This window comes from Pholcus phalangioides, unplaced genomic scaffold, assembly GCF_987345545.1.
Source record: "Pholcus phalangioides strain wild (caught in Gottingen) unplaced genomic scaffold, Ppha-v1.0 ptg000022l_1, whole genome shotgun sequence".
NCBI lineage: Eukaryota > Metazoa > Arthropoda > Arachnida > Araneae > Pholcidae > Pholcus > Pholcus phalangioides.
In genome coordinates, this window is record NW_028301615.1 from 2,187,154 (window position 1) to 2,213,714 (window position 26,561).

The window sequence follows — 26,561 nt, forward strand, 5'->3', positions numbered from 1 at the left end:
GGAACTCATCCATTCGATCCACAAATTCCTCAAACAGTCTTTGAAAGGCTTGTTGATGCTCACATTAGGCTTTACAATCGACGTTAGCACACCTGGTATCAAAGTCAATGATGTTTTCGATTTCTTTGCCTCGTCTTTGACATTTTCGGGGGTTTGAACATATCCCATACCAATAATGCCGGTTTCTCGAACACTGCTACAAAAATGACTACTGATTGTGGGGGTCGATATTTTCTCATCAAAAACTGACCCGAGTATAAGCCGACCCCCCTCACTTAGGAACGAATTTTTCCACAAAAAATCTCGGCTTATACACGAGTATATACGGTATATACATTAGATCAGTCGACTCCACCTTTGACGCTGGGGGGGGGGGGGGCAATGCCCGTATCTCCGCCCATGTCTACGAGTAATTCAAATGGCAATCAATGGCTTGTCATTTGTTTCTAAATTAAAATATAGTACAATAATCCATCGATATGTGACGCGAGAGCACACGTACAGGTATAGAATATGCAGTGGATCAAAATGTATTCCACGAAAAAAAACGTTCACCAAGACAAATGTGGGAGATTAATACACTTATTTATAGTTGTAATTATCATAATATAATTTATGAGTTGAAAAAATAATTTTAATTTTCGACTTCAATAAAGAATAAAAATTCAAGTAGGCTTCGTGTAAAATACGGAAAAACCGGGACACTTTTGCCAAAAAGTCGGGACGGCCAAAAAAACAGGAAATACTGGGACTGTCCCGGGAAATACGGGACGTATGGTTACCCTAGTCAATAATAACATTAGTAGTTATTAGTTATCTGGTACCGCAGGTCACTTAGTCGGTCTGGGAATGTGTCACAGGGCTTAAGTGGTCTGGGAATGTGCCACGGGTCAACTACGTTATCTGTAAATGTACCACAACTCACTTAATCGGTCTGGGAATGTGTCACGGGTCAACTAAGTCATCTCTAAATGTACCACAGGTCACTCAATCGGTCTGGGAATGTGTCGTGGATCAACTAAGTTATCTGTAGATGTGCCGCGTGTCACTTAGATGATCTATAAATGTGCCACGGGTCACTTGGGTGCTCTGGAAATTGCCGCGAATCACATGACGAATCTGGTTATGTGCTGCTTAGTTCATTTTTACAAAATTAAGTTTGAGGTAGCGGGTCACATTAAATTACTCCAAGACACACATTCGGCCCGAAAAGCCATGTATCGAGCATGTATGCACTACATCCAAATGTGGAAAATATGGTTTGCGATTAGAGCACATAGTTCAAAAAATGAAGGAGGACATATCGAGCAGTTTTAGGGCTACATGCATATTCAGTATTTATATATGTGCTCCAGTGCCACCTATCGACGGATTTTAGTGCTATATTTTGCAAATACAAAAATCAACATCAAATTGTTGACCCTCGTGAGTGACAAACGGTGAAACGATGTGTATCCGTAACAATAATAACACGCAATTGCTATTTCGACATTGCATACGTTTAACCTCCGACGCATTTCGTTACATGTTCGTATTATATTGTTTTTCCTCCAATCCGACAGGTACGTTCCAGGGACAATGGATGAAAGGTATGAGGCACGGCTACGGTGTCAGGACGAGTGCCCAGTTCGCAGCTGCCGCTCCAACGAAACCCAAGGAGAGGAGGGGGTCGCTTTCTTCGCTGAATGGGGAGTTGCCAGCACATCAGGCAACGATCGACAAGAAGATCGTCGAGGTGGACACGGGTCGAGGCGGATTCGTACTCAAAACCAATAGCAGCCCGACCCGTGTTAGGGTGCCGGACAAGATGGCTACGATCGACAGTGCTTTTCTAAAGGTAGGGAATGTGTTTTCCACGTACCAGATCCGACGAGAAAACTGTATCGCTCGTTGTTTGACTCAACTCATTTTGCGTTTTTGTTTTTTTCGCAGAGAGCACACCAAAAGAGACCCAAGTCTTCGACATGGCGCAAGCCTGCTTCGAATCCAAGCTATGGTGGCAGCAACGAATCGCTGTCGTCGGGCCATACGGGCGAGTCGGCGAGAACAAGCGGTGGAGGCAGTAACGTGAGCGGTGGCTTCGCGGCGGTCGACGAATTTGCGGACGAGCCAATCGACAACAACGTCGTCGAGAACTACATGGGCGAATGGAAGAACGACCGCAGGGCCGGATTTGGCATCGCAGAGCGCACCGACGGCGTCAAATACGAGGGCGAGTGGTACAACAACAAGAAATACGGATATGGTATCACAACGTTCAAGGTACGCACAAAAGTAGTGCGCTTAGTGCTTAAAACATGCACTCTATCAACTTCAAAGTGCGCAAATCCAAATCGCAATCATGAAGAAACGCATGGCCGTAAATGCAATCTTCAACGTACGCTAGCGTACAGAGAGGGCGAGCAATTGAACAGACTTCAAGAAAATAAAATGCTTTTTATTACCCAAAAGGCGTTTACAGAAGTTGCTCGAAGACGTGACAATCAGCTGTAACGCCATGAGTCGCTCATGAGATCACGCGCATTTCAGAAAAATCCCTGTCATGTTGGTTCTAATAGCTGTAGATATGAGTGCTGCAAAGGGTACTCATCGCTATCGAAGTGTACTTGGAGGGGGGGGGTGTACAGGAATCGACCCCGGGTAGCATAGGTGATAAGAACAGACGCATACTGTGTCATGAAACCGCTGTTCTAAGCCCTGAGGTGAGTGTCGGTGCTTGTCAGGTGTTTGGAGAGGCTGACAAGTTCACTTAGAAAGATAATTCCAATGCTCCTATTCACTACACGTATCACACTACAGATATACATTCTCAAAATTATTCGACATTTACTGCCACATTATTACTATGACTTATTTTTTAATATTTGTATTTCAATGCATGAATAAGGTATTCATGCGCTGCCAATGCATGAATAAGGTATTCATGCGCTGCCAATGCATGATAAGGCTTTCTCCCGTAAAGTCCAACAGTATAGGGCAACGTGCAGATACCTTACCTTTGGACAGGGCTGGGCATGAATATCTTATTCATTTTAACTTCAAAATATAAAACACAGACGGCATCATGACACTAAACAAACACAACTCTCACAACGTAAATGCGTCGGGCTTACGCATGTGCGCACACACGCGTGCGTTCCTGTATGTAACTAATTCGTCGGAAACTCTGCGGAAGAATTTTTACGATGTGCATGTACGGCTAAGTACAGGGCCGCAACTAGAAACGAAAATTTACTCTTTCGCCCAGAGCCCAGTACTTATTTTGGCACATGCACGCCTATAATTTCGAATGGAAAAAAAGAGAGGCAACTCAACTGCTCCAGCGCTCGGAGCACCAGATTTCTCTGCCCTCCCTTTTTAGCTGTGGCCCTAGGTAAGCCGTACAGCAGCGTTCTAGAAGGATTCATACATTTGCTGAACGATTTCGATTTGTCTTTATACGCGATACACTGATGAAAACTTGCGCATGTAGTTCTGAAACACTTATATCCAATTATGTGCGACCATAATCTGTGTGATCTTTTGAGATTGTGTTTGCTATTGGCGTGAATCTGATATCGTGTGTGTTTTTCCGCTAGACAGGAATGCAGGAATGCGGAAAATATATCAATAATGTCCTCGTGACATCCGGCAACCGAAGTCATTTGTTCTTCCTCCGCAACGCGAAATTTCGACGGAAACTCGAAACAGCCGTAAGTGCAGCCGCCAGAGCTGCCGAAATTGCCCTCCAGAAGGCCGACATCGCTGTATCCAGGTCAGTACCTCTATCTCGATATGCTTTGGATATGTATGTATTACGGGATAATCTGTGTGCGATTGCCAAATAATCGGTGTGCATCATCAAAACAAGAGTTAACGATCAGAATCCCTCGTTCAATCGCTATATCCAGTAGTTTTTCAGCCCCATTTACACCATTTAAATTTCACTCATTGATGGAAGCATTTGCATTGCCAGTTTCGTCTTCAGAAGATAGATGGTAAAACCGAACAAATGAACGAAACTTGCATAAATTCACGACTGGAGTCTTAGAGGATATATATATATATATATATATATATATATATACAGTCAAATCCCGTTATAACGAACTCCAAGAGACCGGAGAAATCACTTCGTAAAAACAAAACTTCGTTACACAGGAATTCCAAGACTTTGCATTGTTCCTATGCAAACTTATCTGGGGGGATTAGAAAAGTGTTCATTAAAACGAGATTTTCGCTACAACGGTATTCGTTAAAACGGGATTCGACTGTATATAAAATTGATTTTCTGTATGTGTGTATGTTCGCTATACAAATCCACAATTTTAGATCTATCGTCGTCAAAAATTTTGCATATATACCAAATGGGACCCTGACCTGAACGATAGGCTACTTTAAAAGTTTGTCAGAGCTGGGCAAATGCCCGAAATGGGCGAAAAACTGTCGGGCAACAATGGTTTCTCGGCCTCAACAATAACTATCGGCACGTTTACTCTTGTTACAGTGGTTCCCTAGCAATGCGTTTCAGACGTGCATATGCCTTTACAATGGTTTGCCACTTCTTCAATATTGCCAATATTATGTATTGTTTATTCCTTTATAATGGTTTTCCATATTATCAATCCTCCCATAGAAATTGAAGAAAACGCGAGCAGCGCCGGGTATTACTTAAACTGGTAATATACATTACCGCTCTCTTATACCTCCTCCAAGGTTGAAATCTATAATGATTAATTCCGACACAGCGAACCTCTTCAATGGTGAAAAGGGAGTTGATTGCCTCTGCGTTGATAAGACCGGGGATGTAAGGTTGGTAAAGTACTTAGAGCATACATACCTATATTCGTCCCCCGATGTGAACCTTGGACTAGACGGCAATCTTCTCGCCGCTGTAAGTCGAAACGGGTTCCTTGAATGGAGGGGATTAACGTTTACCTCTGCCTTTTCGTAGTACAACTCGTTCATGAGCATGCGATGGTACTTCTTTCAAAAAAATGTTTTTGTAGAGAACAATCAACTCAAATAGCATTTAAAATAGAAGCGTAATACATAAAAGCAAAATATTCTGTCGAGTTGTTGCTTTCGAATCCATAGCACAGATGGCACTATTTTTAGTACGAATAATATGGTTTCCTCAGAAACAATCTCCACGTCAGGTACACAAAACATATCACAGAACTTTCTGGCATGGGTAAAAAGTGTTCAGAGGAATTCCTCAGAGTATGAGAGGAGCATGCGCGTGGTCCACAAGTAATAGCAGTATATTTATTAATTGGCATATTTTTCTTGTAGGACAGCTACAGCGAGGGGCAAAGCCGAACAAGCCGACGTCGCATCTGCTCATGCCAGAGAAGATTCCAAAATTGCCCGCATGGTAGCGAAGCAATTCGCTCCCGAATTCCAGCAACCAGGTCAAAAAAGTCTATAATGTATCATTTTGCAATACCTTTTTCTACCTTAATATTCGTATAAACTGTGCAGTTATAATAACTAAGAATTTTGGAGAAAGAAATTCTCACACTGAAAACCTGAGATGCACAATTTGACAATTTTTTTCCCACTTCAGATCATTCCATGTGTATGACCATAGTCTTTATAGTCATTTTCATCACACGGTGCTCAGTCAAATTCATTTTGTTGAGCTTGTCCATCGCTATATCTCAATTCACTCGCACAATATTTTTCGACCGCATCTTTTTTTTAGAGAGCATTTGTATTACTTTTGTGTGAGACAAAAGGAAGAATTCACACACACATACAAAATCAACTTATAAGGCTTGAAGAAATTCTTTATAAACCCTGATTGGTCAATATTCTCAAGGGTAAATTATGAACCCACTCAATAACAATATACCTGTATGAACTCTACAAAACCTTAAAAAATAGCATAATATTGGGAGTTAAGTATTAGATTGCAGGTGTGGACGGGCGTACTCTTCCTCAACCCCAAATATTTGGATATGCAAACCCTACAATAGGTGTGTTCAATCTTTCAGTCATTGCTGGCCAAAAATATATTTATATGAAGTCCAAGGCCAACAAGTGAAACTGCTGAATCTGAATCCATACTAAGGCGGGGTGTTAACGGGTGACCCAGCACTGCCCAGAACTCTTAGTCAAACAGGGAAGCCCTATATTATTAATGAATTATATTTATTTTGAGATTATTTTCATTAAATCAGAAAGTTTTCATTAATCCTGAAAATATTTCTTTTAATAATTCTGAAAATATTTCTTTTAATAATTCTGAAAATATTTCTTTTAATAATTTAATAATTCTGAAAATATTTCTTTCAATAATTCTGAAAAAAATTATCATTATTTGTAAAAAAATTGTTATGAAGGGTCAGGGCCGTAACTAAAGAGGGACAGGGTGGGGCAACTGTCCCAGGCGGCAGAATTTAGGGGGGCGGCAATTTTTTAGGTAAAAACAAAAAACACATTACAAAATTATCGAATTTTAAAATTGTGGGGATAGCATAATAATGTTTGCCCCGGGCGGCAAAAATCCTAGTTACGGCCTTGTGAAGGGTAGAAATTTGGAAATGCTTGTTAACTCATGTAAGGTACGCGTGGCATGCGATTGTTCGAATAGAAGAGCGAGATTCTGAACACTCGGACTGAAAAATTCGGAGAAGAGAACTACTGCAGTTTAGCGGAAATTCTAATTGCTGTTAATAAAACCGTTTCTTCGTTCTCAAATCCTCCTTCTTGTGGGGTTTTACTCATCTCAAGTCCTCGGCGAAGAAGTACGAGAGATCCGCGACGGAAAAATTTGGTGTCAGAAACGGGACGCGACCGCTTCAAGCAATTGGATGGTAAGGACAAGAAGTATGGGAAAGGAGGAGATGGGAGAGCCAATGAAGCAGCTGATGGCGATGATGGCGCAGATGAGAGTGGACATCAAAGAAGGCATTGCTGCCGTTCCTCATCTATTACCGAAGTCAACACGTCCATCGTTGCCTGCAAGGTGAACATCAGCAAGAATGTGGAAGAACATCGGAGAAGTGTCGAGGAAAACCCTAAGAATTGGACAGCCAAGCCAGATTAGACTCCGCTCGGCGAGATATGCAAGGTAAAAGGCGAATTTGATGTGTTTCCCATGGTGGACGGGCGTCGACCCTGGAGCCACCATCAACATCGACTTCTCTGCGTGCCACCGTCGTTGACCCTGCAGACAGTCACGGGAGAGAAGATGACTGTGAGTGGAAAGTTGGAAGTCTCAGCGAAGTTAGTGTCTGTCACCTATCACCATGCCGTCTTCGCAGCCGACATCCAGGACTCGTGCATCCTAGGACCGGACTTCCTGAAGAAGCATGAATTAGACATTTGGAATGACCGGTCCCACACATTGTCCTCCTCGGAGGTGATCACGACGAAGTCCTTCCGCGGAAAGTGATTACCATTCCAGAAGCAGGAATCCCCGACGGGGCGCGTGGACGATGGTGGGATCTTGAGAAGAGAACGATGGCCGGAAGAGAGGTATTCAGTATCGTACGGGAGCATCGCGAAGAGATCCCTCGTATAATCACGGAACAATCTCATTATTTTTCAAAAAATAATTCTTTCATTAATTCTGGAAATATTTTTCATTGATTATGAATTTTCATGAATTACGAAATACTTTTTTCCCACCAATTCTGAAATTATTTCTCTCATCAACTCTGGAGTTATTTCAATCATTGGCTCTGAAATTTTCCCTAAAATAGTTTTTTAATTATTTCTTCCATCAATTCTAGAATACATTTTTTCACCGATGTTTTTTCCAGCATTTACTCGTATATAAATTCTGTAAACTAAGTAAGTCTTTTCATCGAGCACACTGCAAAAAAGCTCCGTGGACCACATGGGACGCGCGGGAAATGCATTCGAGTGAATAACGGCCTATGTTACATTTTTGCGAAATCGGATTTCTGATTGAATAACATTCGGCAGGAACTCAAGGAACGTGTAACAGAAATCACAGATGTCGATGAGTTCGAAGAAAAATCGCGAGTTCTAAAATTGGAATAATGGTGTGTGTTACACTTCCAGGCAAAAATAAAAAAAGTTGCGCTAATTCGGTGTTGACTTTTTATGTTTCTCGGCCGAGAACCCTCCAGTTCAAAACTACACTTAAAACTTGGAAGAGGAGACGAAAAAAGATGTTAATAACTCATTCTCAAATACTTAACCCCCTTCCGTAAAAACGAAATTGCCCCATGTTGTGGGTTCCACTGACTTCTCTAGAGGTCAGTTGGCCCCGCTTAAACGAATATTAGCGATTCCGGCACATAATATTCAATTAGGCGGGGAACAATCAGATATTGCAGATTCATACCGTATATATATATTATAGACATTATATTGAAAAAATATACTGTGTATGTAATTGTCATATTATCGGAGCAGATCTACAGAGCAGAATGAATTAAATATCAGATTTTAAATTTAACATTCATATAATTACGTACCAATATCAGCGGATGAAATGAGAAGTTAAATTAGGCCCAATGTTGAGAGAGAAAATCGACAGAAATGAAATTTCAAATTGAAATTATAATTATCATATTGTAAATTTTTATATTTTGAAATCTCCGGAATTCAAATCTTTCCGGCGATTTCCTTTGTTTTTTGCCTAATCGTGGTGAGGTTTATTAATTGATGCATTTTTGGCATTTCAGCATAAAGCCATTGAAATAGAAATTCGTCGACACTGTCAAAATTAGTTTTTCCTTTCGTTTTCTGAGCAAGCTTCCATTCTTCCGCAAATATTTTCTTGAATTTCATCCACATTTTTATAATTCTTGATACCCGACCTTGAAAAATTCTATGCTCTTTGGCAATTTCAGTTTGAGTTTTTATTGCTATTATTGCATTCAAAACTTTTAATGTTTCTCAAACAGAGAAATGTTCTTTCTTTTCAAGTAATTTTTTTTTTCTAATTTGAAGACATTGCTGAAGCTCTGGCGTTTGTGTAGATTTTTTTGATTTTTTTCTTTTATTCGAAATGTTAGCGTCCTCTATGGGCCAAACAAAGAACAAAAATAAAATGAAATAATTAAATGTAATGAAGAGATAACTTTGACATTATAGGGCACCAATTCCGGTTTTTTTTTTCCATAAATTCGGTTTACATATTTTACTTAATTTCTAAATGCTTCATTCAATAAAAATATTATGGTTAATATTTATTTACAGTTGTCGTGTGAATTATTCGATTAAGAAAAATCCCACTAAGCGGGTAACTGTAACATTGTCTTTATTATGGGAGAAATTTTGGTTGCAAGGGATTTTATCAGTATAAGCGGGGTTATCCTCTACTCGATCAAGCGGTGCCGACTGTATTGCCTAAAGGTACTAATATGAATGACGTCGAAATCCTTTCCCTCCAAAGTTCAACGGAGAGAAGTAGAGGGTCACCTTTTTTCCCACAAGATCATGGAAGTTCTTTTAAAGATCGAACCTAGGTCATTAGAACAATTTATTTGACTGTTTTAAGGATCAAAAAAAGGATGCTGGAATTTGGATAAACTTGCGCAAAATTTTTACATCTTGGGCGAGTCTCTCTCTCGCACGACGAGACCGACCTTCAACCGAAATGCCGTATCTTTTCTTCTTGTATTTAATGCTATTTTGAATTCAATAGAAAAGAAACGGCGTGTGAGTGTTATTCCAGAAATGAACTTGGAATAAAATAAAATGCGGAGAAGAAAGGTTGGTTGGTAATGGTTGTTTTAAGCAACACGGCACGAAACTCGCACAAGTTAGATGGCGCCCCTGAAATCATGGACGACATCCAAATCGAAGTTGAATCCTCTCCACCAAAGCTTCTACAAGACTCTTTTTCTCTGCATGTGTGTGTGTGTCTCTTGCATATATGTGTGGCTCCGAACAATTCCTGCAAAGTATCTCCTTTTTTTATTTTTTTTCTTTCGGTACCTGTTTTATTTTATTTTGGTGAGTTTTTGCACCTGCTTAACGAACGAGTCCACCGCAACCAACCGCCATCAGGAAGAGGAAGCCCCTGGCTTTCGACTGCTTTTTTCGCAGAAGCGTCGACTTCTTGACTACGGATTCCTTCGAGATACAGTAGGTTGATAGCGGCAACCGACCGCGTTTTTATCATTTTATTTTATTTTATTTATTTTTTCCGAGGATTATTTTGGCGCTTCTTTTGTCATCTCGGTTAAAAAGAAGGGACCAAAGTTTTTTGATACGAATTCCAAAGAATTGTCATTATTATTATTATTATTATTCACACCGGCTCGACCTCATGGACATTGACGTAAGTTCGCTTACATTCCGTGTATTTATATTGTGAATTTTGCATTAGATCGCTTTTTTTGTGTAACTATTACTAAAGCCAAAGGTTTCGCAACATTTGCGTTCAATCATAATTAGTTTGCAATGTGTATGTGATAAATTTGTTATTGCGCGTATCGCCAATCGTTCGGTAAGTTTGATAAATGCTATAACTATTAAAACTTTTGCTGGTGATTATGCATAACACCATAGAGTGCAACTAGTAAATTTGATTAACATGAAATGAAAATTATTCCATTAACGTAAAATTCCCAAATGAGTCCGCCCGTTTGATGTATTTCATGATTTAACGATTAAAATCGTGATTTGATGATTAAAAATTCGTTAAATCGAAGAGTTTGTTAATGAGAGTTCGTTGTATCGTGGGACGATCTTAAAATTTGTCAAACGGGAATTCAATTTATCTGGTACGGCCGTCAAATTTGTTAATTAGGAGTTCTTTATATCGAGGTCTGATTCAAAATTCGTCGAATAGGAGGTAATTACAGTTCTTTCGGTGTTGTTCGGAAAAATTCCTTAAATCAGAGTTCATTATATCCGGTTCAGACTGGCTCACGAGTACGGTCATCTGAATAATTAGTCTTATCACGTTCATGGGACTGATTTATCACATTTACCAATACAAAATGTCGATTATGCATGATAACAGAAAAATGTAATGAATTTAATAAGATTTATGTTTATACCAACCACGATTGGATATTATGCACAATTACCGAAGAAAGTGATAATGTTTTAATTTTACAAATTTACCCACGATGCTTGGGTATTATGCATAATCGACGGTAAAAGTGATAAATTTGGTGAAATTTATCAAACTTATGAAAATAACATAATATATATACATAAGATATACATATAATGTGACCTTGAAAACGACCATGACAATCAGCACTCCAAATTGTCGAATAAGCTGGGCATCTATCTCACCCAGAGCTGGCATATCTATTGCCCGACATACTCGGAGCATGTAAAATTTTTGACCATGCTGGCATTCTAAAAACAAAATATTGATTCGAGCATGTCATTTTATATGTAAATGTTTGGAGACTCATCCAGCGCTGCATCTCATAATCCAGCGTTTCCGTCACAGTTATGACCTCTGCAAATCAAAAAATGAAAAAAAAAAACCCTATAGAATGAATGAAGAAATATTTAAAAACTTTTGATTCATTTTAACCTTAAATGTAAATAATAAAACGGTAAATTCCCCCCCCCCCCCGAAATTATGTGTATGTTGAACATTCATTGTTTATCATTCTGAACAGGACCATATAATGAAAAACATAAATCTTTAGGATTACGTTGGAGATAGCTCGTAATTAGTTCTTCAACATTCGTGTTTTTCCTACGCGGCAACAAAAATGGTGGACACGACCTCCGCGCCACCCAGCTGTCAATTCCGTTTGAGACATCTTCAAGGTCAATAAAGGAGTGACATCTCGGTGTGGTAGAACAGTGTTTCTCAACATTTTTTTTTAGATCATGACTCTCCCTTTAAACCACATTCTCGTGGACCCCCCCCCCCTCTCAGCACTGTCTTATCCAGGGCCTCCCCTCCCCCATCCACAGAAGAGCAAGATCTTGTTTACTTATCGAATCGTGTTTAATCAAAACTAAATTTATAATGAACAAAAATTTTATAAATAAGATCGATTTCTGGAACCCTGGGACTGGCACGGATCCAGAAGATGGGTAATTATCCCTCCCAAGAGCCGAATTCAATGAGAAAAATAGGTCTGTGTGAAATACAGGATGATACAACGAGCGTACAATTGACCCTCCCGACACGTCACCCTGGGTATATCCTAGGCTAGAGTTAAGCGAGCTTCCTTTTTAGGATGGTTTTATTAGGATGGAGGTTTTTATGCATGGCCTTCTCAACATCACGGGTCCCTCAGGCAAAGTGATGGTGGTAGTAACAGCTTACATATTTACATACAGTAAAACTCTCTCTTAACGGACACCCCTCAGATGCAGTCACCCCTCTTTTACGGCCAAATAATACTTTATATTCATGACATCCCGGGCCATGCCCATAAAGGCTAGTGGGTTAAGATGGCCTTGGTTCTATAGACAGCTCTGCTAGATTCTGAAAGCTGTAACATTTTCTCACCACATTTCACTTGGAAGCTCTAATTCTTCTCAGCTCTCTCTCTCGCTGTGGCTCCTCTTCACCATTTGTTGCTACTCCCACTATCATCATCTGATTTTCACCCGTGACTCCCTTAGGATACCCGAGGACCACAAGGAAACCATATGGCACCAGGTTCAGAACCACTATGGTAGAGGGTACTTTTTTCCCATTGGGTGCCGCATTCTTTATAGTGGCGCATAAACTTGCTGGTTTGATAATGTAATGCTACATAATGGACAATATGATCAAGAATTAATTAATTTGTTTTTATATTTACTTATTTATTGTTATTATTTTGGCAGGCTAGAATTGATTTAACCCTTTAAAATTGCCCTGATCCGCATTATAACTGCCACAGTGGAAATCACTAGACCTTAAGCAAAATGCCAAATGTTTCTCTCTCTCTTTAAGAAGAATATTTTTCTCGATTCATAGTGTGCTCCACATCTCCGGGAGTAATTAAAAAAAGAGTGAAAGAGAAAGACTGTCTTTCCCCCCCCCCCACCGTACATATGTTCCTACACTGCTACTACTACTTAACCGCACATTGTTTTGCGGAATTTCTAACGAATCTATACATGCCGGAATGTGTATGTTCTGAGTGGTTTGTGGCCTTAAACATATCTATGTTGTCGGAGTTGCGCTTGTCTCGCGTTCTTGCTAGTGCTTCCACATTTTGAAGTGAAGATGATAAGTGCTTGAATTTCCGCGTGTGTTGTAAGCCTGCCTGCTCTCTGAGGAGAGACTTTTTCAAATGGGAGACCGGCTCGCGCGCATTCGTAACTCGAAGTTGGAAAACCCGCAAAAAATTTAATTCAGCTGACCACCACATAATTCTTATTTACTACCCCGAAGGGTAAGAAAAAACACCCTCTCTCTTTCTGTTATTTAACTTTGAATAAAAGCTGACTCCACCCACTACTTTACCACACACCAACTCTGGTCATATATCGCCAATTTCCAAGCAGTGGAGTTGGGTGGGAAATGAAGGTTCCATCCATAGTCGCCCCAGGATAGGTAGAAAGAACTTGCTTCTGACGTTATATGGAGTCGAACCCATGGACTTTTATGGTAACCTCCATAGTGGAAAACTTGCATCTTACCACTGCGCCACTCGGGGTGACCCCCCCCCCCCACTGGCACTTGATCTGTCAGGTTGTGGGGGGGAGGATGGAAAATATGTTTGAAAACCTCACTATCTGGGCTCGTCATTGCCAAAATAAGAAGGTTTTGTGAGAAGGCAAAATATCTCGAAATCACCGAGATAAAAGACACGTCGTGTTACGCGAGATATTTCGTCAATGTCACTGTAAAGGTTAAATCTATCCTTTATTTGAAGGCAAGTATCGTTACTAATTTCAGTTAAAAAAATTACCAAAGGCAAATTACCAACGTAAAGTTGCCAATCACAGCCGAAAATTTTTTTGAAAGGCACGTAAATTAGCCAATTGTAACAAAAAAATTGTGAAAGGCAAATGAAGTTGCTCAATCATAGCCAAAAAAAATTATCAAAGGCTAGTAAAGTTGCAAAGTATCACTAAAAGTTGCGAAAAATGCTAATGCAAGTCACACTGGGTAAGAATGTAATTTACAAAAAATATTTATATGATGCATTTGACCAATTTTGACAAGTATGTGAGATGAATATATTTATACGCAAATAATTAATTATGCTAGAGCCACACGTAATTATCGTCATGGAAATAAATTTTTAATTCTAGGTTTTAAAAATTCAAATAAACTTCGTTGAAAGCAATGGAAAAAACGGGACATTTTATAAAAAAAAAGTTGGAAAGTGGCCAATTATATATATAATATATACATACACAGGAATTTCCCGTAAAAGCAGGTCATATGGTCACTCCTCCACCCACACACACACACAGTTTCTGATTCGCAGACTGAAAAGGTTGTGCATCCATAATATACAGCAATATCCTCGACGCCATTGACCAAGTTTGGCGACGCTCTCACACTTTGGGAAATTATTGGCATAAGCCTTATGTCTAAAGAGTAAATGACACTTTTAACACAAGTTGACAATTATTTCTTTCGTATGTACTTTTTAGTGAGCACCTCTTTATGGGTTCTCCTCCTCATGGAGGCAATTCATATAATTTTTTGCCAGAATTTCTCCCATACAGTTTGTTTCGTCCTCTACAAAGGGTAAGTATTTTGAGAATAGGTGTAGTGTGTGGCCTTCTCGGGGACGTTTCATCGCAAGATTTTGATTTCATTAACATGTCCATATCGCGAAGTTCGTTATCGTTCTTTTTAACCGTGGATAGTTACGTGCCTTATTAAAATTCAACATATAGATGGGCAGACGGAGGGGGGAGGGGAGCTCCCTAACTTTTCAAATTGATGGCGCCGTATTGGAAGGTTAGAATTCTATAGAGACATTTTGGTTTCACCTAAAAATGCCTTGATGCATTAGTTGGGAATGCAATCCTAATATGTACTGCTTTAAATGTACAGTGAAACTTCCTTTATCAAAGGGGGGATGGACGCATTTCGTATACGAATAAATATCTCTGTAGAGAGCTGTAGAAGAGCTAAAACAAGAGACTAGGAAGGTGATAAAGGGCTAAATGCTCTCGGAAAGTTTGTTTGTTTCATTCAAAAACTTTACAAAAAAATTTGAGACCCCAGCATTCATTTTTTTGGAATTTTAAAGATGTTTTTGCATTTTTGATACGCAATAAATGCATTAAAAGCATAAATGTCAGCAAATCTTTATTCATTTCAAATTTCCAATTTTTTTCTGTGAAGGAATAATTCACTTCGTTCAAATTTTCTCCAGCCAAAATATGTGATGTTGGGTATATTTTTATCTTTACATACAATTTTCCCAGAGGCATTTCTTTCTGGAAGCCATCTTAAAAAACCCCTGAAACTGCAACTTCAAGTTCTGCCCTCTGATGAAAGCCCCCAAAGTTCATACTCATCATATTCCTCATCAAAATTTTTTTCAATCTTTTAAGTCGGGGCTCAACTCCCTGAGATCAAAAGAAACAGAAAATTCTACTTTGAGGGGGGGGGGGGGGAAGGAGGGGGAGAGCAATCACCAGATTCTGCATGCAGGGTCTGAAAGGGATATATACTTGTAAGTATTATTTGGTTGTCACTGATGTCCCCTCAGGAATGGAAATGTTGCATATGGATGGTTTTCCCTGTAATTTATATCCGCGAAATATTTCTCTGTACTCGTGACAGATCTCGTCAGATGGGAATCACTCTGGGATAGCCTATCTTTGATTTTTTTGCATTATTCCCAATCGGGGGGGGGGGGGTTGTAGTAGTGGTAATGAAAATGACTAGTTCTTCTCGATTCAGCTATGGATGGTGAACATCTGAAACTAATTTCTCCCAATCACTGGTTGTGACGGAGGAGTTTATCCTTAAAACACGGGGTGTCCAGTAAATTCGAAAATACTATTCTGAGAATTCATAAAAAAATTGAAGGAATTGGTATATTTGAAAACGGTTGGCAAAAAAGTTATTGTCACAGAGGGTTCTTTTTTTTTTTTGTGGTTTAGGGAGAAAAATTATTTTAAATGTTTTTTCATAGAGGGTACTTCATGAATGTCCAGCAGGAATGACTAAACCTGAACCTTTCTTGAATCCCTTCTGTGTCCGAAACGTTCGTAAATCTTCAGCCGTCGATTCGTGGTTGAGGTAAAACAACTTCACCAATAGTGCTTCATCAATCAATGTCAACATCACAATGAAAACTTTATGTAAGCACCAGTAACAAGAATATTCAGAATTCAGTTGTTAATCACAAACTCTGCATTATATAGGACTCTGATTTGTATATTTCCAATGATTTGCTTTCTTTCAGCGCCATCTATTTACGAAAATTTGAACTTGATTTGTTTTCGAGTGTGTACTAAAAACATTTTGTTCACGCGAGAACATTTCTTTCGCAGACTGCATTCAAATAAACCAATTCCTTGAATCTCAATTTTTATGAATCTTTAAACTATTTACGAACTTATGGGGCACCCTGTATACAGGATATATAAAGCACACTCATTCAGAGTTGCCTACAGCTGTAACTACAGTCGAATCCCGTTATAACGAACTCCAAAAGAAATCATTTCGTTATAATGAAATTTCGTTATAAAGGAATTCCAGGTGTTTGCATTTTTCCTATGTAAACTTATTTGGAGGATTAGAAAAGTGTTCGTTAAAACGAGATTTTCGCTATAACGGTATTCGTTAAAACGGGATTCGACTGTATTCATCAAAAAGTCATGAAACTTTGAAAATTCATTAATGAAAAGATGGCACGAAAATTTGAGCAAAAAAAAAGCTATTAGTGCAGCACCGAAGAGTGTTTTCTATACTAAATTTTATGCACATACTAACATGCTCTAAACATCTCCAGCACAGGAACCGTTTATATTCTTATTTCTTCAATAAAAAGTACCGCTTTGAGATTGCATAAATGTGCTTTGCCGGCAAAAATTTTTAACGAACGGTGGAATTCCGCACCTAAAACCATTTTCGGTTTTTAACCTTTTAAGCGGTCTTTCAAATTTCCCTAATCTCTATTATAACTGCCACAATGGAAATCGCCAAACTGTCGGTAAAATGTCATGACTTTTTTTTCAGGCAGAAGACTTCTGATTTAACGCAAATTAAAAAAATGCTTCCATCCCCTAAACTCAAACAATAATATTTAAAAAACCAAAGAAAAAAAATACTCTATCTTTTTCCATTATTTATACTATACGCATAATCCTTTTCTGCCCCGTAGAGAATGGAAAAACACCGTCTCTCTCCTTCTATTATCAAACTTTCGAACAAAAGCTGACTCCGCCCACTGGCAGTTGATCTGTACAGTTGGCAAGGGGGGGGGGAATATGTTATCAGTAGAAGAAAACAGAAAACAAGAAAAGTTATAACGGTATCTTGATTCGACTTTACCGAAATAAGAGAGTTTTTAAGCAAGCGAGATATCTTGCCAAATTGCCAAAATACATCATAAAGTTAGACGAGATATCTCGTCATTGCGGTTAAAGGGGCTCTTCAAATATTCTCCCGCATCCTTTCATCAATACATTCCTAAAGTTCCATAATTTTCTGATGAGTAGTTTAAGACTGTACACATCTCAGAACACGCTAACTTCAATTTCAGTCCTTGTATGTGCTTGTGTTTCCAGATACAGACAAAACATTCGGAATTTATTTCGAGTTTCAACAACGTCAAAAATATAAATAACTCGTACGTAAGGTGGAGTCATGCAAACACATGCCAAATAACTCGTTTGTACATATTAATTCTATATTATTTGCCCAAATAACTTGGACGGTCAATTTATACATGCAAAATTGCATAAAGAAGCAAAACTTGCGCTATTGTATCACCCCCCTCATGCCAGAAGAACGAATATGCAATGTCCTTGGGAAGAAGAAAAAAAGAACGTGAGGAAATGAGGTTTGAATGTTTACTCTACCCATTTTACTCTGTGAAAGTTATTTTCCTAAAATGTTTTGTAACATGCGTTTTTTAATAAGGATACACATTCGCGTTTTAGACAAAACTTAGATAACAAAATAAAGTATCCAACTAGTTTGAACTTGAATTACGCGCGTGACAGGTGCCCACGTTAATATTCCCTACGGAACCTCTAACGTAAAGGATATCTGTTGGAAAAGTGGAAACACCCTCCCGTAAATCATCACTAGAGCCCGGATTATATGCAAATGCATATGTGCATATGCTTTTGCATATTTTGGCCTTTTTTAGCATTAATGCATATAAATGCATAAAATCAAAGAATTTTCAGTATAAGTTCATATTTTTGAAGGTTTATTTAAGCTCACTCAATTTTTTTTTTATAATTTTTCAAATAAATATTTTCATAACATCAATTTTTTTCCCGCAGGTGAAATTTAGTGAATTAACACAGATTTATAAAGTATTTTACGAATATTTAGCGTTTTATTGTAAGGCTATTTCTAGAGATATGTCAAAGTGTTAAAATTTTTTTAGAAATAGTCGAAATTCTTTTGTTACCGGTGTTTTCGTTATTGAGCAGCTACGACAAACTAGAAATGACAAAATTGGTAGAAGTTATTTGCATATATGTGCGGTATATATATATATATGTATATGAGGGGATATTTTTTTTATGAATTAATACATATGCACTAAGAAATAGAAAAGATGTATTTTAAAAACACATCTGTTTTTTCCTGCATTTTTTTAATGCATATTTTCTCCTTTTTTGTACATATTTCAGAATTTTTTCTTTTTCAAGATTTCTAGTGGATATTCTGGGGTATTTAGTGAATATTTTGGGATTTTCAGTGCATATTTTGACATTTTAAGTGCACATTTTGTATTTTAAGTGCACATTTTGTATTTTAAGTGCACATTTTGTATTTTAAGTGCACATTTTGTATTTTAAGTGCACATTTTGTATTTTAAGTGCACATTTTGTATTTTAAGTGCACATTTTGTATTTTAAGTGCTTATTTTTGCATTTATAAGTGCATATTTTTTCATTTTTAAGCGCATATTTGCATATTTTTAGAGCATATTTTGCCACTTTTCCAGTGCATATAATCCAGGCTCTAATCATCACCTATCCCCCTAACATGGCCAAACATGAGAACACTTTTTTTCGAAGTATATGAGGGTAAAAAAAAAATAAAAAAATAAAGTAAACCCAAAACAATATTGAAATTTAATCCAACCAGCTGATAAAAAAAAACGAGGAAAATTTGCAATATTCGTGCTTCTGGCATGAAGGGGGCGGTATAAGATAATATATCGTTCAAAGTTCCAGTGGCGTAGGTACTTTAAAGAAATGCTAGAAATATTCCGTGTTTATAGCTAATTACTAAGAAATATTCGATCCATCATCGTTGTCAAGCATTTATCATAACGTAACAACTCATAAAGAAAAGATGGATTCTTCCACAATCTTTCCCTTGCCCTCGTTAACACTAGTAGCTATTAAAACAAAACAAAAAAAAACTACTTTTTTATACGATGAATAAAAAATTAGCAAAGCTTCACGAAGAAGCACGGAACGCTTGCGGAAGAGTGTGTGCATGTATGTACTCTTCTTTTTTCCCACTCGATGGTACATTACTGGGTATTTTCGAACGGGACGGAGGAAGAGGCACAAACGGAGGGAAGTGAGTGAATTCTCTGTGTAGGAAAAAAGGTTAAGTTTAGAAACGATATAAATAGGGAGCATTGTTAGAGATGTTTAAGTTGAAAAAGACCGACTTGTTCGAATGCATGCGCTAGAGGTGAAGATGTCTCTGCACAGGGAAAAAAAGGATTTAAAAAGAAGGGCAACACAATTCGATTTTCACACAAGATTCTTTTCACCTCCCATCCTTGCTTGTACTGAATACAAAGAAACGTTCGTACAAAGAAGCATCGCGAGGACACTGAGAGGAGAGACACACACACAAACACGTTAATCCAACCGAGCGGATCACTTACACAAGTGTTGACTCATTTCAATTGCTGCTGGGAAGGTAACTAACGTCTTGATGTTGCTGTAATTAAGAAAAATACGAAAGAACGCGAATCTCAAATTATCTTCGTGAATTGTTTTCTCAGATATGAGTTGATAGTTCTTTTTGGGAACGTGTCTCATGTCTTTTACACCTCGTTGCCGAGTAAAAAATATTTTTTTACGCCCTTCTCCAACACTAAATAAAGAACATATTTCCAAAAAAATTTCCACCCAAAAAAAATTGTTCCCACAAATGTTGTCGTTTTTACAGGGCGTCCCAATAAATTCGTGAATAATTTAAAAATCCATAGAAATTGTAGGAATTGGTATATTTGAAAGCGGTTATTCTCTGGAAAGGTTTTTTTTTTTTTTTGGAAACAGAAAAAAACTGGAAACTCAAAGTGGAAGTCGAACATCTTACCACTGCACCATTTAGGCATGGAGCCTGGGGGCTGATGCTATTTGAGCCCTCCCCCAATAAATTTCGTGACGGGTCTGCTCCCACCAAATAATTAATTTATATAGATAGATAGAACCGGTCACAACTCCGTACTGATGCAAGCACCTTACTTCCGCGTTACCTCAAAAGAGACATTAATTAATATATAATGCAACGCACTCCCTCCCCCCTCCCTTCCTACATACGAGCTTGAGTCGCGTTTATACGAGACGACTGGCAATTCTCAGCCCCTACCCCAAAGTTTCATTCATGTCGGCGCGTTAATAAAGCTTCAACCGGCAATTCATGGCAGAGATAAAACAAACTCATCAACAGTGTTTTATGCACCAATGTCAACATCACAATGAAATTTGTATGTAAGCGATAGTAACAGGAAAATTCAGAAATGAGCTGTTAATCGCACACCGTTGGACTCTGATTTGCATATTTCCTGTGATTTGATTTTGTGCAGCTCTAGTGACAAAAGTTTGGAATAAATTTTTTTCCGGTGCCAAAAAAAAAGCCCTTCCTTTCGTGAGAATAACTTTTTCGCAAACCGTATTTAAATGTACCAATTTTTATTTATTTTCATAAACTTTTAAGCTATTTACGAATTTATGGGACAAGCTATATTTAAAAATGAATAATTTTATTTAAATTTAATATTTTTACTGTACTATTTGCTAGTGACAGAAACTAACTTTGAGAAACGCTGATCTAGATCAATGATTCTTAACCTTTCCTCCTCCCTCCCCTGCGGTCTCGCATTATTCTGAGGGGGGGGAAACAGGAGCGTAAATGAAGTGGAGGGAGGGAGCACAGAGAACTGTGGAATAAAAATTACATTTGTAGAAGAAAAGTATTTAAAGGAAATAAAGTGGGAGATAGTGTGACCATACCACACTTTCAGAATCCAGCAAGACCAGGGCACTCGTTTCAAATAGAGAGCCCACAGCTTACTACGGGCCTCCACACCATCACGTTATCTGGGAGCCACTGGTGTTGTGAAAGTCCTGCGTAGAACAAAGACAAGAAGGAAGCTGTCTGTCTTTTTTCCAGGGGTCCTGGAGGTAGACCTCAATTCAATTAGTAGAGAAGATATCTCTTTTGGATGGAGGGGAGCCTTGGATAAAACAATTGGGCCACAAGAAGGAAATGTGGTCAAAATAGGGCCATTGGAGAAAAGGATTAACAAACTCTTATCTCTAGATTAAAGTGAAATTTTAAACGTTTGAAATGAAAAGTTCTATGAATCAACCCGGAATCTCACATTGGTGAATTTAGCTGAGACCGCAATCAGGAAAATGCAGACGGGTGGGTTCGGTATCCCGGACGCTAGGATAAAATCTCGCCAAATTCAACATTTGCCTTTCTTTGATCGCTTGTTCAACATTAAGGGCGAAAATCACAAAATGAATGCTTGCTCCAGCTGACCAACTTTACATTTGCGGCCCTAAAAAAAAAAAAAGAAGCCTTTGTAAGACCTTTAGTTTTTATTTCTCGAGGAAAATCTTCATGGTATGCTCAACATTCCATTCAGTTGTAGAGACACTCGTTCAATTCAAAAACTGTAATAACTTCTGTAAAATTAATTTACGCTTTGTTCTTGTCATTACAGGCATACAACAGAAGCTTCACGTAGATTCCAAGAACTTTCTCTCCCTAGAGGAATCTTCGCCACACTCTCGATCCAAGTCTTTATATCTTCCGGGAGCCAAAAGTTCCGTCCACGCTTCCAGGGACCTTATAGATATCGAAGTCGAACCACCGACTCCAGCTTTCCACTATCCGGAGCCAGCGAATCCGGCTCAGTCGGCTTTCTTGAACGTCTTCTGTAATAACCCGGACCGCAGGCCGTCGGCGGCCGGTTTTCACAGGAGACCGTCCTGTTTCGGCCAGAGACGTCCATCCACGGTCGTCGAACTAAAACTATCCCCGCAAGTTATCGAACAGAGCTCTGCTCAACCTCCTTATTCGAACCCGCAGTACTCGCGACAACAGCAGCAGCAGCAGCAGTATCACCATCAACAACAGCAACAACACTACCAGGACAGACGGTACCCGAATCTAGTGGACTATTCCATCGACGAAGTCGTTGAAGACCATTATAGCCACTATAAGCAGCAACCTTGCTACAAGAGGAAGACAAAACCTATACTTATATCACGGGCCTCACCCACCCAAAGAGCTTATCCCGCCTTATCACACTTCTACGGTCCAGCAGCAGACGACACTCCAGATTCGGGAATCTCGGAGACTATGGAAAACGAACAATCGTCGCCGCTAAGACCCCCGAGACGGTCCACGTTACCTACCGCCCTGAACCCAGACAGCGTCAGGCTGAACTTCCAGCCCATCGACTGCACCGAAGAGGAGGACGACCCGTTGCTGAAATGGGACGGGGAGCCCACTGGGGTAGTCAGGACAGGCTCCCTCCAACACGTGCCCAGGAAAGCCGCGTCCAGTTCCAAGAGCCCGGGGATGCCGGCGAGGAAGAAGAGCCTGCCGGACATTACCCAGATCAGTGATTCGAAAAACGTTCTGTCCAGGGAAGCCATAGCTGTCCTCAGCTCACAGAGAAGAGAAGCCATAAGGCGTGAGGCAGAGGAAGAGCAGAGACTACGGGGCAACCCACTGTTGTATCTGCTCAGTCCAAATATGAAGGTGAACCCTCATATTTTCCTCCTAACATAATGCCTAATTGCTATGATCATTTACACTGGTGTGCAAAAATAAGGTCAAAACTATTTTTCTAATGTAACGTCGTGCAAAAGTGTTCCAAATCGACACAAATAATACCATAAGATCCCCAAGACGTAAGAACATGAGGAAAAGTAAACAAAACTTCCCCAAAAAAAAGAAATCCAAAAGATAAAAAGGAACTTTATTGAAAAACTAGCTACAAGCACAATTGGACAGATGACCGAAACGTCTATGTAACAAATGACTGGCAAGGAAAATCCAGCCTTCAGTAGAGAATATGATTACTGTGTAGGATTTACATCGTGCTGAGTACAAGGTTGTCAACGAGATGTTGAGGCATTGCTGCCCATTCCTGTTTTAGCGCCAATCGCAGCTCCGGAATCGTTGCTGGCGGCTGGTGACGTGCTACCAATCTTCTCCCTAGAGTGTCCCACACGTGTTCGATTAGATTTAGATCCGGGGACGTTGCCGGCTAATCGATACGTTGAATATCTTCATTCTTGAGGTGTAGCGTTGTCGTCCATGAAGAAGAACTGAGGACCCGTAGCACCTCTAAAAAAAAACGCACGCGAAGATGGAGAACCTCGGTACAATAGCGGGCACCAGTGACTGAACCTTGGAAGATGTACGGGTACTAAGCATGATAACAGGTTCCCCAAACGAGAACTTCGCCACCCCCAAACAGGCCTCTTCCGATGATGTTGGAGGGGTTATTGCGTGTGTTCCCCGCTCTCTCCAGATGTGTATGCGACCAGAATCGCTAGTCAGACAAAATCTGCTTTCATCCGTAAAGAGTACTCGACCTCAATTTTTCAACTTCGTCCTTAATTTTTGCACACCAGTGTATATTCCTCTATTCTATACATGCTCAACCCGTGTCCCTTGAAGCCATCTGATGTGGGCCGCAAACAGTTAAAAATCACTCAAGTAGTGTGAATAATCAAAAATCACCCAAGGGTACCGTAAACAGATAAAAAAGCATTCAAGTGGCTCGCGAATAATTAAACATTTCTCAAGTGTGTCACGAACAGTTTGAAAAATCACTAAAGAGTCCTAAGAACAGTTAGAAAATCATTACAGTGGCCCACGAATAATTAAAAATATCTCAAGGGGGACCATAAACAGAAAAAAAATCACCCAAGTGGGTCGCTAACAGTTAAAAATTACTCAAATATGGTGCTAACAGTTAAGAAACCACTCAAGAGGCCCGTGAAAAGTTTAAAAAAAAATTATTTTAAATTATTTTAAGTTAAAAAAAAATAGTCAAGAGGCATGCGAATAGTAAAAACCATTCAAGTATCCCGTGAATAGTTAAAAAACATTCAAGTGCCCTGCGTATAGTTAAAAAACATTCAAGTGCCCTGCGTATAGTTAAAAATCCCTCAAGTGGTAGGAACAATCGAAAAATCACTGAAGTTGTCAGAGAACAGTTAAAAATCATTCGAGTCGCGAACAGTTCAAAAAAATCACTCAAGTGTATGGTCCACGACTAGTTACAAACACATCAATTATCCCATCAAAAGGTTGAGCACTCATTTAATATGTTGTTGTTTCTTTTCTTCTAAATGCCATTTCCTTCCGCAGGATTGGTTGTCACAACAGCAGTTGATAATCCTGGTGCTGTTCATCAACATCAGCCTGGCAATTCTGTTCTTCAAGCTATTGTCATAAAGTAAAGTGCCTTCATTATAGAACCAAAACTCGGAAAGACAAAAACAAAAAAACGAATCAGCAATGGAAAACGATGAAATAATACACAGGAGAAAGCACCTACGGGAATATCTCGAACAGATATGGACTGAGCCATTCACTATAATATTGCTGATGCAACTCCGATATATATGTTTACACAGACACACAGAGAGATTGAAAACACGGTATCATCAGGGACATCACGTAACCAGTGAAGATCCGCCATCGTAATTAGTGGGAAAACCGAAATGGCGCGTGTGGTGGAGAGCAAACTTCGACCGCTTTTGCTCTCTTTTTTTCTACAACACATTATTATACTGGCGTGTGCGCGCGCGCGTGCGTGTATCTGTACATGTGTTTATCGAAATGAATTGTATTATAAGTGGGGGAATCCAGAATATATATCAGACCCACCATCTTGGATTATGCCTAAAGACTATTTAATCATAACTAAACAGATTTTTATATTGGGAAACCGAAATTTGTTGATCAGAGATTTCGTTTTTTTTCTATCGATTAATTATTAATATTATATTTTGTTTTTCTCCAATTTCCTGTTGTTGCTGTTGTTTCCGGATTGTATTTGAAAAATGATTAATAACGATAATATGTACTATAACTATACTAACTGTGGAACTACATTCCTCGTTTCAATTGAGAATGGAAATGTTTGTTCGTTTTCAATTTGATGTTGACACTTTATATATGATGTTCCTCTTATATACCGTTACTGAAGCTATCATTATAATTATGTCCAAAAGGTTGTCTGTTTGAGTGTGTTTTTTCTTTTTTTTTTTTTGGAAATTCGTGACAATAAGGACTTATATTTGTTAAATAAGTAGTCCTTATATATTATAAAGGACCTGAATTATTGGATGTTATTATTATAATAACGATGGAGTTATTATTTTCCTTTTCTTATAATTTTCCTCGAATCAAATTGACCCTCAGAATTGTAATTTATGCCACGTTAAAAGGAATTTATATTTAAATGGTATTGAGAACTTTAGTGAAATCATTCCAAGTATTCTCTTTCAATCGATGTTTAATTTTGCCATATGGTACTATTAGGGTTACCAGACTTCTCCGTATCAATCCTTATTTTGAAAATCCAGTGCTTACTTTTATTGAAAATCTGAAATTTCCATATTTTTCTCATTATCATTAGTATGCCCATCAATTTCAAATGAGAAAAAAATTCGAATTGAGATTCATGCTACAGCATAACGATGTTCGACCAAATCCGTAACGTTAGTCAAACAGTACTTTTGTAGGTAGTACGTCAATTTTCGGTCCCGAATTTGCAACATATAAACTAACTTATGTTGGGCGTCAGTTGGTGACGGTTAGTTGGACGTCCCGCTTTCACCTCCAAGAAATATGGTCAGTGATGAGTGTCTGTAATTTGCAAGTTAACAATCTGGTAACCCGAGAGAGTAATAAGTTACTATTAGAGCGAGTAAAAAAGGCTTTTGATGAGGTTTCTTGTTCGATGTTCAGTTATCCCCTGCCCTATGGAACTCTTTTTTCTTTCTTTTTTTTCATTCCCAAATTAGAAGGAAACAGTCATGAATGGTCAATCAGCAATGGTCACACACAAATAACATTGTCCATTATGCGATTATTCCTCTATTAGTGCTCGTTCCAAGACGAGTGCATTCTCCCACACAAGTGGATGAACCTCATTACGTCTTCTTATAGCGGTCCACGCATGTTCTATGGGATTTAGATCGGTGAAGTGGACTTAAACCAATTCACGAGAATGGTTAGAGAGAGAATCCTAAATGCTTTGTATTTATTTTCTCCTCAAGCT

General features: G+C 38.8%; 1 protein-coding gene across 1 annotated transcript in view; it reads left to right on the forward strand.

The window, feature by feature from the left end:
• LOC149069324 (junctophilin-1-like) overlaps positions 1 to 24,835 on the forward strand; it is a 43,201-nt gene extending 18,366 nt beyond the window's left edge. The window contains exons 2-7 of the mRNA XM_089250121.1: positions 1,563 to 1,837; positions 1,933 to 2,262; positions 3,579 to 3,754; positions 5,275 to 5,393; positions 21,972 to 23,017; positions 24,641 to 24,835. Coding sequence (XP_089106247.1) covers positions 1,563 to 1,837; positions 1,933 to 2,262; positions 3,579 to 3,754; positions 5,275 to 5,393; positions 21,972 to 23,017; positions 24,641 to 24,727 — 2,033 coding nt within the window. The 3' untranslated portion in view covers positions 24,728 to 24,835. The remainder of the gene's footprint in view (positions 1 to 1,562; positions 1,838 to 1,932; positions 2,263 to 3,578; positions 3,755 to 5,274; positions 5,394 to 21,971; positions 23,018 to 24,640) is intronic.
• The last annotated feature ends 1,726 nt before the right edge of the window (positions 24,836 to 26,561 follow it).